Source organism: Hydra vulgaris, chromosome 08 (assembly GCF_038396675.1).
Source record: "Hydra vulgaris chromosome 08, alternate assembly HydraT2T_AEP".
Lineage (NCBI taxonomy): Eukaryota > Metazoa > Cnidaria > Hydrozoa > Anthoathecata > Hydridae > Hydra > Hydra vulgaris.
This window is the reverse complement of record NC_088927.1, coordinates 3238747-3254467: the sequence shown is the minus strand read 5'-3', so window position 1 is coordinate 3254467 and position 15721 is coordinate 3238747. Positions and strand designations below refer to the sequence as shown.

The following is a 15721-nucleotide window of genomic DNA, read 5'->3' as shown; positions in this document are numbered from 1 at the left end:
TTGAAATCTTAGCTTATAACTAAAAGTTATGAATATTATTTTATTAGCACAAATGATTTATATTACATCACATTACATTGTATTGCATTCATTTGATACTGTAAATGCTCCCATTATGAAATCTAAAACTTTCATATGCATCAAAATATTAAGTTTAATGTATATGAAAATGTTTCAAATACGCCAATTTTGATACCTTCTAAAAAAATAAATTACTTAATGTGCTTGGTATTATTTATTATTTGTTGTTTGTTTTTATTAAGGATTAAATAAATATTCTACTGTTTGAAACTCAAAAAAATTAGTATTTAAAAGGAGTTCCATTTTTCATTTAAAGTTAAAAATAACGAAAGTTTACATTGTTTTTTGAATATAGTTTTTATTCTTTTGATGCAAAAACTTGGAGTTTGGGATTTACAAATTTTTTTGTCACTCTAAACACTTATTTTTAAACTAGGTCACTTGATTTAAACAATTAAAAGTTGCCCTTAATTATTTGAACTAAAAATTTATCCTTAATTATTTTTAAAAACATCTCACTGTGCATATGGATTTAGAAAAGTATGAAAACTTATGAATCTTTAACTTACCACCACTATATTCAGTATTGTTTTATTAGTAGTGTCACCCTAGAACTACAAGAATAGACTTTTTATTGTTAGCAAAGTCTTAGAATCCTTAATAAACTTTTAATTTCAGTCAAGCATTACAACAAAAAGGTTCTATTGTGCATTATATGGATCTGATGAGGCAAGGGCTATTTCTCTTGATATATTAAAAGCTTTTGATAAAGTCTAGCATGGTAGCCTACTTTTTATGGTGTGTATGGGAATGATTTGAACCATTCTTCTCTAATCACAGTATTAAAGTTGTCCTTGATAGACAACACTCTCCTCCATTTCCAGTAACTTCTGGGATACACAAGAATCTATGCTTGGTCCTGTGTTGCCCCTCATCATGATCTTGCTGATAATCTTACCCTTAAAGTAGCTAAGTACTAACCTCAAAGTATCTCTATCTACTAATAAAGCAATTGTATGCTCTAACCTTGACAAAAAGTCATTGCTTTTTATCACTTAAATAGGCAGCCGATCTTAAATCTGATCTCTTTTCTGTAGCTGTTTGGAGATTGCAATAGCTAGTAAATTTTAAAATAAACGAAACTTTAAAATAAACAAAAATTTACTGCTAACAATTATCACAATGTTGATAATGGCAACACTCTTAATTAGTCCTCTACTTAAGGCCTTTTTTGTATTATCATTCCCTACTGATTTCTCATGGAAATAATGCAATCTATTGTAAAGTCTTTTTCTCAAAGTTTGATAAATTAGCATCTGCAATATAATTGCAGATTAATCGCCATTTATTTTTCTTGTCATATTCCTGATTCTACACCCTGATCGCATTATCTGGTTCTACTGATTCTTGATTCACCTCTATATATCTAGTTGCTACTCAAGCAAGCTATCATAACTTGTTTCATCAATCATTTTTTGCATGACTTGCCTTTCAGTTGAGTGGCATCCTATTACTGTAACTTTCATGCTCAAAAAAGTTTTGTTCATCTAGTTTTATTCTGCAAATATCAATGCTTTGGAATTCTTTTTCATATTTATATTATCCAGACAGTTGCTTGCTCTTATTGTTTTTTCTTGCTTTTTTAAATTTTGCTTCTGTTAACTTCCAACTTAATTAATGGTTGCTTACAATCTTATTTAAAAACAATGATTAATAATTTTTTAAAATATTTTATTTATAGTTATTCAAAGGAAAATTTCATCATTGTAAAGGTGCAAACGAAACTGTAACAAATTATAATGAATGTACATTGTATGGTGGATCTTGGGAAAATAAAAAGTATAACTTTGATAACCTTTTCCAGGTAATTTGCTTTTATTTTCAAACTTGAAAAAAAAAATTATGGCTAAAAGAATTGCATTACCCGTGAAATTACTAGTAAAAGAGTACAAATAATTTTTTCTTATGTCTATAGCTTACAAACAACCACCAAATTTACTGAAAAAATTTACTTTTGCTAGATTTAATTCTGTAACATTTAACAATTAAATGATAGGACTTTTTAAATATAATGATAATTGTTGCAAAATGTGTCTATTTTCCCTGCAAGGTGTAGGAAATTTTGTAACATCCAATGGTACTATTTGGAACATTAAAAGTCTCATTATGTGTAACAGCAAGAATGTTAATTATTATTAAAAATGTTTATAATGTAATGGCTGATCAAAATATACTGGAAAAACGAATAATTTGATAAATTGCACAAATGGTCATATTTTAAGTTGCAGAACCGACCATTCAACAGACAAATTTGACAACCATGTGTATGGTTGTTAATGTATAAATAATAAAATAATGGAACCGTTTTTCCAGTTTATTGTTTTTTTAGAACTTTATAATGATAAAAATTTCTTGTCATGAAAGTCGTTTGCATAAGCAAAAGCATGATACTTTTAACTAACACTTCCTGTTTTAAAAAACAATGATAAGTAATTGCAACAATACCTTAATTGATTAAAAATTATATTTTTGTAACACAAATAATTTTTTTTTTTGCAAACTAGCACTACTGATGAAACATTGATAGGCCTCCAGTGCTAAATATATTTTTTAATAAATTTTTTTACATATCTTTTCAGAAATAAAAATGTTTTTCGAAGTTGTTATTTTGCTTGACATACATTTTTTATTGTATATATTTTTTTTTAAACATCTTCGCTTCCAACAAGGCTGCAAGCAGCCACTAATTAAAGTTGGAAGATAATGAACGAGAAATGATGAAAATTGTAGAGCAAGATAATGATTGACGGACAACTTAAAGGATTGCAAATTATATAAATCAGGAAAACAAGATGAAGGAAGCGAATTCCAAAAAGCTGATGTTCAAGGAAAAAAACTAGATGAATAAGCGTTTTTGGAGCACTAAGGAACAGTCACAGAAAAAGGATGAGACTTAATTGAATAATGAGTAACACGAGAATGAATTTTAGTAGATGGCACAAGAGACGCTTGCTCTTTAGAGCAGTGCCCATTATAGTATTTGTAGAAAAGAGAAAGAGAAGCAACATTACGACGATGTGATAATGGTTGGAGGTCGGCTGCAAGAGCAGGTCCAACTATGTTTACAATGCATTTTTGCACCTTGTCTAAAAGAGAAAGGGCATCGTTAGATGATCTGCCCCAGATATGGCAACAGTATTCCATACAAGGCCGGATTTGAAATTTATAGAGATAGAAAATAGAATCTGAAGTAAGAAAGTGACGAGCTCAATAAAGAGATGCAACCTTAGCAGATGCTAATTTTGCAACTGATTTGATATATGGTTTCCAAGAAAAATTGGAAGTAAGAGTTAATCCTATAAGATGAAAAGTAGATAACTCATCAAGTACATCACCATTCATAAATATAGGAAGATCTAAATTATTGCAATAACGATTTACTGAAAAAAATTGAGTTTTATCTGTATTGAAGTTCACCAGCCACTGTGAGCCAGCCACTGTGAGAAGAGTGCTGTCCATCAAGGACAACATTTATGCTATGATTGGAAAAGAAGGATTCAATAATCTTAAAGATGTTGCCAGATACACCATAAGGAGAAAGCTTATGGAGAAGACCAGCATGCCAAACTTTATCAAAAGCTTTTGAAATTTCAAGAGTGATGGCCTTAACCTCTCCACCTTTATCTAATGCACGATAAAATCTATCAGTAATTACTGCTAGCAAATCAGCTGTAGAACGAGAAGATCGAAATTGATGGTCAGAAAGTAAGTTATTAGATTCAAGATGAGAAATTAAGTGTTTGTTAATTAAAGATTTAAAAATCTTGCTTATGATAGGAAGAAGACTGATGGGACGGTAGTCAGATGAATCAGATCGCTCTCCTGAATTTTTGAAAATAGGGATATCAGATGCCGCTTTCCAGCAGGCTGGAAAACAAGACTTTGATAAGCACTTGTTAAATAGTTTTGAGAATATAGACGAGAGCTCCGGAGAACACTTATGCAAGACTATAACAGGTATGTTGCTCGGGCCACAAGCTGTAGAAGAGTCTTAGCAGGAAATCACTTGAGATACAGAAACTGGAGTGATACGAATGTCAAGCAATGGAACAACCTGTTTGTTGGCAATATTAGGTAAAGCGCAACTAGTGGATCAAGAGATAATATTGATGAAAAGTTTTCAGCAAACAATTCAGCTTTGTCTTTAGGTGAGGTGACAAAGTCTGAACCATACAAAAGGAATTTAAGATTTGCCCTTATTATTGATACTATTAAAGATTCTTCAGAAGTCACGAGAGCCTAACTTTTGAGATGAGATGGGAGATTTCATGACCTGAGCATAGCATGCTTTGGCGTTAGACAAAACCTTTTTACAATGGATTCTAGCAGTAATAAACAGACGTCTGTTTTCTGGAGAGTTGTTTTGCTGATAGATATTGAAGTAACAGTTTCAATTGGCAATCACAGCAGCACAGTAAGAGGAAAACTATGGAGGAGAGTGAGAATCGTCGAGAGGGAACAAAAGATTCCATGCCAGCCTGAATCCACAAAGTTATGTAAGATGTGCATTTGTCGACAGGAAGACAAAAGATCTCTACCCAAGGGCCATCATGAAGAAAATCACGGAAAGAATCCCAGTCAGCTTTACTGTAGTTGTACGATCATAGGGTGATTCAGGTGATGAAGAGCCAAGCCATTCAGAGTGGTGAGCATTAAAGTCATAGACAACAACTATATTAGCTGATGGATAAAGAGAGAGGGCTTGGTCAATATGATTAGAAATAACATCAAAAGAATGCAGTCTTGAGATGAAAGAGAGAGATATAGGAAAGCAATAGAGTGAAGTGGTGCTAAACAAAAGCACATGAAAGAATAGTCTGGGTATTCAAATCTAGTTTCACAACAAATGGGTGAGTTCTTACGAATGTAAATACCCAGGCCAAGCATGTGTCAATTGGAGTCTTTACGAATTAAAGGAAGATAACCATCAACACAAAGATTGCAAGATGAGACAGCTGTACTCAAATTAGTTTCACAAAGAGCAAGTAGGTCTGGTGAACTTTGCAAGAGACCACGAATATTAGTGAATGATAGGTTTAGAGAACTTGGTGATGATGATGAAAAATATCAAAGTATCATTGTCATCACCAAGTTCTCTAAACCTATTTTTCACTAATATTCATGGTTCTCGAAGTAACTTTTTTTTTGTTATTTCTTATCTCTTGCTAAGTTCACCAGGCCTATTTGCTTTTTTGTGAGACTAATATGAGTTCAACTGTCTCATCTTGTAAACTAAGTTTGATGGTTATCTTCCTTTAATTCATGAAGACTCCAATAGTCTCATGCTTGGCCTGGGTATTTACATTCGCAAGAATTCTCCCGTTTTCGAGAAACTAGGTTTGAATCTACAGATTATTCTTTTATGTGCTTTTGTTTAGCACCACTTCTTCATCGCTTTCCACTTTGTTCTATTTTGCTCTCCTTCATCTCACTCTTTTTGATATTATTTGCACTCTTTTCGATATTATTTCTAATCAAATTGACTAATCCCTCTCTCTTTATCCATCAGCCAATATCTTTGTTGTTGGTGATTTTAATGCTCATCACACTGAATGGCTTGGCTCTAGTGTCAGTGACTCTGCTGGTGTTAAGGCCCTCAACTTTTGCAATTCTCAATCTCTAACTCAAATAGTCAACTTTTCAAACAACTCGAATCATCCACCTCCTCTACTCCACCTATGTCTTGTTTCTGATCCTAGTCAGTGCTCAGTTTATCTACATTCACCTTTAGGTGCTTCTGATTACAGTTTGATCTCTCTAAAACTATTATCTCATTCTTCTTCATCATCAGAATCCCCCTATCTTTGTACCTCTTATAACTACCTTAAAGATGGCTGGAACTTTTTCTGTGATTTTCTTTGTGATGGCCGTAAAGCACATTTGTCAGCAGGAAGACGAAAGATACCTTTCGTCTTCCTGCTGACAAATGTGCTTCTTACATAACTTCGTGGATTCAGGCTGGCATTAAATCTTTTATTCCCTTTCGACAATTCAGGGTCAAGCCTCACTCTTCTCCATGGTTTTCCTTAGATTGTGCTGCTGCAATTTCCAATTGAAATTGTTACTTTCATATCTATCAGCATAACAATTCTCCAAAAACAAATGTCTATTTACTATTGCTAGAAACCATTGCAAAAAGGTTTTGGGTAACACCAAAGCCCGTTATTCTCAGGTCATGAAATCTCGTATTTCATCACAAAAATTAGGCTCTAGTGACTTCTGGAGAACCTTTAACAGTATCAATAATAAGGGCAAATCTGTAATTCCATCTCTCTTGTATGGTTCAGACTTTGTCACCTCACCTGAGACAAAACTGAGTTGTTTGCTAAGAATTTTTCATCAATATCATCTCTTGATTGCACTAGTTGCATTCTACCTGATATAGCTGTCAAACAGGTTGGTCCATTGCTTGGCATTCCTATCACTCCAGCTTTGTATCAAAAGTGATTTCCTGCTTAGACTCTTCTATAACTTGTGGTCCAGACAATATACCTGTTGTAGTCTTGTAGTAGTGTTCTCCCAAGCTGTCATCCATACTTTCAAAAATCTTTAACAAGTACTTATCAGAGTCTTGTTCTCTGGCATGCTGGAAAGTGGTATCTGTTATCCCTATTTTCAAAAATTCAGGAGAGGGATCCATTTATTCTTGACTCGTTGACATATATTCTGACTTGTCCATTTATTCTTTTCATAAAAAGAAGCCTATATCCTCTGATTGCTTGGAGGGGGCATTTGAGCTTGAAAAGGATCTCACTTCTGCTACAACAAGGGACTCACTGTGGCTGGTGAACTTTAAATCAGATAAAACCCAATTTTTTTCAGTCTATTGTAAACGCAATAATTTAGATCTTCCTATATTTATGAATGGTGATGTACTTGATGAGTCATCTACCCTTCATTTTCTAGGATTGTTTCTTACTTCTGATCTTTCTTGGAAACCGTATATCAAATCCATTGCAAATTTAGCATCTTCTAAGGTTTCGTCTCTATAGTGTGCTCAACACTATTTTACTCCGGATTCTATTCTTTATCTCTATTAATCTCAAATCCATCCTTGTATGAAATACTGTTACCATATCTGGGGCGGATCTTATAATGATGTCCTTTTTCTTATAGACAAGGTGCAAAAGTGCATTGTAAACAGAATTGGACCTGCTCTTGCAGCCAACCTCCAACCATTATCACATCGTTGTAACGTTGTTTCTCTTTCTCTTTTCTACAAGCACTAAAATGGGCACTCTAAAGAGCTAGCGTCTCTTATGCCATCTAAAATTCGTTCTTGTGTTACTCGTCATTCAATTAAGTCTCATCCTTTTTCTGTGTTTGTTTCTAAGTGCTCCAAAAACTCTTATTCATCTAGTTTTTTTCCTCAAACATCAGTTCTTTGGAATTTGCTTCTATCATCTTGCTTTCCTGATACATATAATTTGCAATCTTTTAAGTTGTCTGTCAAGTGTTATCTTGCTCTACAAACTTCATCTTTTCTCTTCCAGTAACTTCCAACTCTTATAATAGTTGCTTGCAGCCTTGTTGGAAGCGAAGATGCAAAAAAATGAATAAAATTTCAAATAATTTTATGATCATTATTTCACATTGTTATGATGTAACAACGAACTGTTAAGCATTTAACAGTTTACTGGTACATCCAAATACTCTAAACTTCAAATAAATATAAAAAAATATATATATAAAAATTACAAACTAAATTAACAGTTCTAGAAGTAAGAAAAGCTACTCTATATATTGAAAAAATATTTTGTATATTTTGTTTAATTAAAGTGTAATATACAATTCTGAAGCTTTCTTTGGTTCTCTTTCTTTTTGCAGATATCAAAAAGATCTTAATTGTTTATTCTGGGTTTGTTTCAGGAATTGCTAGTCTTGATGTTTCCTGATTCCAAAATTTTTTTGTTTAATGTTTTGTTATGACCATGCAAGCTGCTACATGGGTTGTGATAATCATCTGCATTGTACATTTGATCAGTGAACCAATGGTCTGCTCCTCTGTAAGAAATGATTCTACAAATGTTGAGTAGTGTGTCTCTTCTCTCAGGTAGAAAAATAAATGCCAAAGAGCTAGTATTGCTCTGGAACTCCATCGTGTATTATTTAGTTCAGGTATTTTCTTTACTTCACATTAGGAAATACTCCAGATTCATCAAAAAAAAGGAACTCTCGAGTCAAATGAAATAAAAATTTCATATCATCACGCCACCCTGCTGTTTCAGTAATCACTTATTTACCATTCTTGAATTTTTTTCGGAGCTGTTTGTAGTTTTTTACAAGTTCCAGGATGAATGGATATTCTATATTAAGTGACATGTTGTTTCCTCCAAGTTCTTCATCCGCTACTATGCAAAGGACTTGGTCAAGAACATGATATTGACAACCAATGAATTGTGGTTCTTTCAGTAATACGTCTTTGTAACTGTCTAACAATCTCATTCCTTCTTCCAGTTTTCTTACGTTTACTTCTTACGTTTGTAGTTTTTGTAACAATCATCTTTATACTCTTCCATAAATTTTAATTACCAAAAATAGCTATTATTACCTGTTATTATACCTTTTTTAGGTTTTTTTTGTTCCTAATCTTCAATCACCGCAATTCTTTGCAAAACATACTCATTTGACATAAGCATAAACATTCAAAAGCTTGAAGTTTGCACAAGGCCTGTGACTGTCAAAACTCAAACATCTAAAAATCCAGTGTACACCTCTTCCATAAATTTTATTCATCAAAATAGGTATTATACCTTTTTTAGGTTCACTTTTAGACCAATAAAAGCATTTATTGACTATTTTTATTTTAAATACACTGTATAATAATAACTTACAATTTATAAATAGTTTTTTCTCAATCAGAAAAAAAGATTTTACATTTTAATTACAAAAACAGCTGACAGTCATGAAATTGGAACATAAACATTATAATTTGACATTTGTATTGCTTTGTCATTACATTTATATAAACAATTACTAAATTATTGAGAAAGATTAATTCAATAAAATTGATAAAAATAGTTAAAAAAAAAATTTTGTTGTTGATTTATTTAGTTATAATTGTGATGAGAATCTTTCATAAAGTATGCAATCATTAAATTTGGAATGATGAATTTCATTTTAAAACTTGTCACTGACACATTTTAAAATTGTTTTTTTGCATAGTTACATTAAGTAATGATAGTATAAATTAAAAAGGTCAACAAACGAGTCAAAATATTTCTCTTAATTAAAATGTCTAAACAGTTAGAAAAACGAAAAAAAATTCTGCACATCTACAAATTCCTTCTGTACCTATTGTTACTTTCAATTGCTAAAGAATCATTAATTACCGTTTTTTAGTGTCTGGGATAACTAACTTATGAAATAAATTTATTTGAAAGTAGTTAAAAAAATAATGTATCAACTTGTTGCTTTTCACGTAAGGGGGCTAAAATCTTACTGTATTTTTGTTCCCAGGCTTCAATTATTAAAGTTTTTTAGCAAAACTAGTGTTTATATGGTCATAAAACAATACAAAAGCTCTCTACCTATCGAGCAAGCAAAAGGATCTGAAAGATAAAGTAGCTTTAAGGATAAAAAAGCAGCAGTTAGTATTAGACAATCATTCATGCAAAATCCCAGCTTATTGAATAGAAAACAAGCCAAAAGGTATAAAGTTTCAGAGTTTTTCATCAGGAAAGTTATGCAATTTTAAGTCTTATTGAACCATTTAATATCCAAACCAGGTAAACAATCACTGACTGCTAAAACAAGCTTGAAAACATTATGGCAAAGTGCTTATAAAAAATTAATGGCTGCATAATTATGGATAAAAAAATGCACATTAAGTGTGACTTCAAACAGCTCCTAGGTCCAAAATTGTATACTTCAATTGCTCATAGGTATGTCATCAACAAGTTCAAGTATAAATCATTGGATAAATTTGGTAAGAAATTTCTTTTGCAAGCAATAAGCAGCTGTGGTTTAAGATCTTGAGCTTTTGTCCATCAACTTTAAACTCTGATTTTGTCATCAACTTTAAACCATCGTCATACCATCAACTTTAAACTCTGATGTTTACATCAAGGAAAGCTTACAAGCTAGACTTTCACCATTTTATCCAAGTCATGATGTTTCCTGTTGATTTCGGCCCGATCTCGCTTCTTTTCATTATTCTAAGAAGACCGTAGAGTGGTATAATTTGAGAGACATCAAGTTCATACCAAAAAGCTTGAGTCCACCAAACTGCCCACAGTTCTTTCTCATTTAGAAATTTTGGGGAATTAGCGTAGGATATTTGCGTAAGAGTTGCAAAATAATAAAAGCTAAAGATTTGATTAAAATAATGTCCGCCACATTAGTAGGGAAAAAAATTGCCAAAAACACTGTGCTGAAGTTGATGTTGTTGATTAGGGTAAATGTTGGCTTATTTATTTGAAATAATAAAAATTAAAATAAAAAAGCATTTTTATAATCTTCAAGTTCCTTAGATTAAAATAAGTATTGAAGTTTTTGCATTACTCTAATTATTTTGTATACTTTTGAAATTGAAACTCCAAATTTAACAGAAATTGAAATTCAAAATTTAACAGTCGCATGCTTTAGCCTCCATTCAAAACAAAAGGCTTCATGTGGGTTGGCTAAATCTCATCCTAAAAATTGAAATTTTTATCATAGCTTATTTAAATCAAAAGGAAATTTTTGAGCAGTTTACATTTAGGAAATTCTACTTTTTTTATTTTCAAGACCATTCCTGCTTTTTTTTTTTCTTGCTTTCCATTTACAACTTTCGTTTTCATATACATATATGATTTTCATATATAACCTATATTTTAAAAATTCAAGGTACTAATTTAAATTATTTACTACATTTTGGATCCAGAACATGTCATATGGCCTGGTCAATAATAGCTTTGATATAACAATATCCGATGTACCATTGCCTATAAGCTCATCAGATATGAAACTCAAAACATAAAAATATTCAGAGAGTTTTACAGAATAAACAAACTTACAAAATCTCATTGATTTTGCTTTGATTATTCTACAAAAAAAAAAATACTTTATGAAATTATTTTGATTTTTTTGCGCCCAAACTTTAAAAAAGGTCTAAGACATGTTAAAAAGTTTGTTAAACTAAAAGATGCATTAATCAAATGTTTGATTTAAACAATAAAAGGGATTTAAAAGTTATTTTGCATGAAACCATGTTTTATGTTTTTTTAGTTGTTGATTCTTAGATATATATATATATATATATATATATATATATATATATATATATATATATATATATATATATATATATATATGTTTGTATTTATATCTATATATAAATTTAATATTGCTCTGTTTTTTAAGAACATTAAGCGCTATATATAAATACATACATACATACATACATACGTACATTTAATATATATATTTGTGTGTGTGTGTATATGCGCTCGCGCTTTTATAACAGTATAGTATAAAAGTTTTCTTATTTCTATTGTATAATATTATATATTGCAGAGTATATTATATTGTATCAGGCTTTGTTTTCATTGTTTGTCTTTGCGACAAAAGATGGGTGGGTTTCGCTGATGTATGATGGGATAGATGCAGTTGGCATTGATCAAGAGGTAAAATATTTAAAATTTTCTTTATTTATCAAAAAAAAAAAAAAAACTAATTAAAAATAGATGTAAATAAATCTACAAAAAAATTTTCTCAAATTATCTTTATTCTTTCAGCCTATAAAGAATTATAATCCATGGGCATTTCTATATTTTGTTTCATTTTTATTGATTGCTGGCTTTGTTGTAATTAACATGGTGGTTGGCGTTATCATAGATAATTTTCAAAAGTGTAGAGAAGTAGTTGAGGAAGAAATGGAGATCCCTTCTGGAGATTTATCGGATTCAAATGGTATGAATGTTTTAAAAAAAAAGCTATATTTAGGATTCATCTTTTAAAAGGTTGTAGAAATTCATATTTTTGAAGTGAGAAAAGGATAGCTGGTTGTTGATGGTCTAAATGTAGCAGATATAAATATATTTTTTTTTTATGTAACTGAAAATAAACTTGAAACTTAATTGAGCTAAGCTTGAAGAAAAGATAAAACTTATTTATGTTATAACGATTTTGATTGATGAATAGCCAAGGGAGGGATGGATAGGGTTTGGTCAACGGAGGGATGGTTAGGGTTTGTTTTTATAATTTTGGTTGATGTAGTTGAAACCAACTTCTAAAGTTTTAACTAATATGAACTCTTTAAAACATAAAAATTGTATTATTTCTGGCTTTACAAAGTAATAAAGTACCTTTGCCAAGACACTTAGGAAAATAACATTAAGTTAAACTTTATGGTGTTAATCAAGGAGATAGGTCTCTTGCCAGAGAATTCATTATATAATTTTTTTTGAATTTCAAGTCCAAACATTTGTATAAGTAACATCATATCTCTAAGAGCCTTGGAATGATTAGAGATAATGTTGAAAAGTGCAGAAATGCTTTTAAGAGGTATAGACCATTTTTGAGTAGTTTTTTGTTCTCAGGTTCCTTATCCTAAAAACTATTTCTAGTACATGGATATAATTATAGTTACTAAACAACTGCTGAATGCATTCTGTGTGCTCTCTTCTATCTGTCAAATAAGTTAGATTAAGAATTTTAAATATTTTTTCATAATCAAACTTTTTAACCCAGTAAGAGACTTTCATAGCTCCATGTTGAACATGCTTAATGCATTGAATATCTTTTTTTAAGTAAGCATTGTCAGCAGAGCAAACTTTTAAGTCGTTAAAAAAGGTTAAACTTTTCAAGTCGGCACAGCAAACTTTAAATGAGGTCTAACATAAGTTATGTATAAATTTTTCCAGAGGTTTATATCCCTAGTCAGGAAAGCGCTTTTCACCCATCTCAAGATACTTTGGAAGGCTTTGGAAGCACATTTTGTTGCTTGTATTTTCCAAATGAAGTTAGACATTACTGTCACACCCAGGTCACATTTAGAGTCTGTTGATAGTAAAGCATGACTTGTTGTTCCAAAGAATATATTGTTACTAAATTTAAGGTTAAATTTAATGCATAACTTTACATTTATCAACATTCAGTTTCATGAGTCAAATTTCTGTCGAAATTACAATTGTATTTATTTCTCTTAGTAATAATGGATAATTAATAATAATTTTCTAAGAAGTTTAATATTCAATTTAACAATATCCATTTATATCAAATGCTTGTAGTTTTTGAGAAAGGTGTGAAAAAAGTTTTTTTGTTGAATGTCTTGGCAAAATCTAAAAAAACTACATCAGCCCACTGTTTTTTCGAGAGTATTTTTGAGAGAGTATTTTCATGACTTCATCTAATGTTTCCAATAAATTAGTAACACAACCTTTATTGCAAACAAATCCGTGTTGTTGTTTGGCTATTAGTTTGATTAAGAAGAGATAATTCATGACTGTGTCTTTTATGATTTGCTCCAAAACCTTACATGGGATTGAAGTCAAGGAAACTGGGGAGTAGTTTGCCAGGTTCCTACGATTACCACTCTTATATAACTGTGTCACATTAGCTAATCTTCACATTTCAGGGATAACTCCTTCATGCAAATATATATATATATATATATATATATATATATATATATATATATATATATATATATATATATATATATATATATATAAAAATTTAAAGATTGCTCAGTTTGTTAGAGCGCAGCTTAAGTTTTGAATTATTATTAGCCGTAGCAGCAGGGTTGGATGTTCCACCCCGGCTCCGCTTACTCAGCATATGAATAGTACCTCGGTAAGAAGAGAACTTTTCTTGTTTAGCTCTGTAATTACGATGTTTTCTCCTCAACAAGTAAGTAAATAATCCAATTGAGTAAATGACAAATGATCATAAATTATCGTTATATATATATATGTGTATATATATACATATATATATATATATATATATATATATATATATATATATATATATATATATATATATATATATATATATATATATATATATATATATATATATACTATGTTGATATTATAAATTTATGTATTAACATATTATTTATATTTATAAAAAAATATATTAAAGTAATAAATATGATATAAATATTTCTTATAGATGAAATTCCTCAGACATTAAATGAATACAGTTATATTCGAAAAAAAGTATATACCTTTGTTTCTCATTACAAGTTTGATTTTGCTATTGCTATTATAATTGGCTTGAATGTTTTGTCTATGGCAATGGAGTATTATCAGATGCCAGAGGTAAGAGGTAGACTTTTTTATGTCATGTTTAATATCTATGGTTCATGCCCTTATATGGATTGGTCAGGTTTCTATAATGCCATTTTTCAATTTAAACACGATGTTATGAAAGAGTTTCAACAATTTTTTACTATCGAGTGCCTTTCCAGGTGTTAACCTGTTCTGCAGATCAAGATTGAGTGTTTTTATAGTGATGCTTGTATTAATAAGATTACTATCCAAGGTAAGTTTTATAGCATAACCATGACATTAAATATAGACTAATAAAGATAATTATTATTGATATAAGTTGTTTGTTAATAATAAAACTTCTTTTAAAGCTTAAAAATGTTTTTGTAAAGTTATTCTTCAATAAAATATTTTTTTTTAATACAGTTTGTTAGTTACTTATTTAGCATTCTAGATTTTTAGCATCTTGATTTAGGTTTTGCTGTAGTAAGTGTGTATAGCCATGCCAGATTTTGTTAATGCATTAAAAAAATGCATTAATTAAAATAAAAAACTTTTTTTTTTTAGAAACTTTCTTTGTGTTTAAAAATTTTGAACTACATCTTTACTTCAATTTTTATTTTGGAAGCTCTTCTCAAAATATATGGATTTGGTCCTAGACTGTTTTTTAAACAGAGGTATAATTTATATATATATATATTCAAATTATAAATATGGTTTATGTATATACTTTATATATGTGCATTAGATATATACATATGTTTTATTGATTTTTATATATATATATATATTTATATATGTATATATATATATATATATATATATATATATATATATATATATATATATATATCATGTCTTGCTGCCTTGTAGGATACACTTTTAGGCAGAAGCTAGGAGATGCCAACTCTGACTTAACATGCCCTCTGCTTTGGGGCTCTTGGTTGGGTAAAAGCTAGAAATGGTGTCTCAATAAAAATACTCATCTTGAGCAGATGTTAAATGCATCTTCCTATTGTCTTGTAGAAGGCCTCCAAGTCAAAGACTTAAGGTGTAAACAAATTTTATCTGTCAACAACCTTCACACCCTTTCTTCATCTATTAGGCTGCCATTGATGTTTTTATAATACATCGATTCCAGTTTAGGATGTTGAATGTTGGATCTTCTTGACTCATTGCATGGGTTTTGCTTGTTTCTCAGTTTTTATGACTTGGCAACTCATTCCATTATCTCATAATGAGGGTACAGCTCTAAAAACTTAGTTTTATGGTTCTGAGGCTGGCTGGTAGTCAGATTTCCTGAACTCTTTGGACTAATTCCATCAACAGTTGTGAATTATCAGAATACTAACAGTGCCATGTTGCGCTTGGATGGTGCCTCTGTTCATACTTTAAGTGTGCATTTTCGAGGTTATATTTGGAGCCCTTTGTTATGGCTAAGG

The 15721-nt window shown here is 30.4% G+C and overlaps 1 protein-coding gene across 2 annotated transcripts in view; it reads left to right on the top strand.

Annotated features, from left to right (window-relative positions):
* The window catches only part of LOC100215717 (voltage-dependent T-type calcium channel subunit alpha-1G), an 83854-nt gene that overhangs the window by 51871 nt on the left and 16262 nt on the right, over nucleotides 1–15721 (top strand). For both annotated transcript variants that reach the window (XM_065802288.1, XM_065802289.1), the window contains exons 19-23: nucleotides 1763–1885; nucleotides 11598–11687; nucleotides 11799–11973; nucleotides 14182–14330; nucleotides 14847–14956. In XM_065802288.1, coding sequence (XP_065658360.1) covers nucleotides 1763–1885; nucleotides 11598–11687; nucleotides 11799–11973; nucleotides 14182–14330; nucleotides 14847–14956 — 647 coding nt within the window. The remainder of the gene's footprint in view (nucleotides 1–1762; nucleotides 1886–11597; nucleotides 11688–11798; nucleotides 11974–14181; nucleotides 14331–14846; nucleotides 14957–15721) is intronic.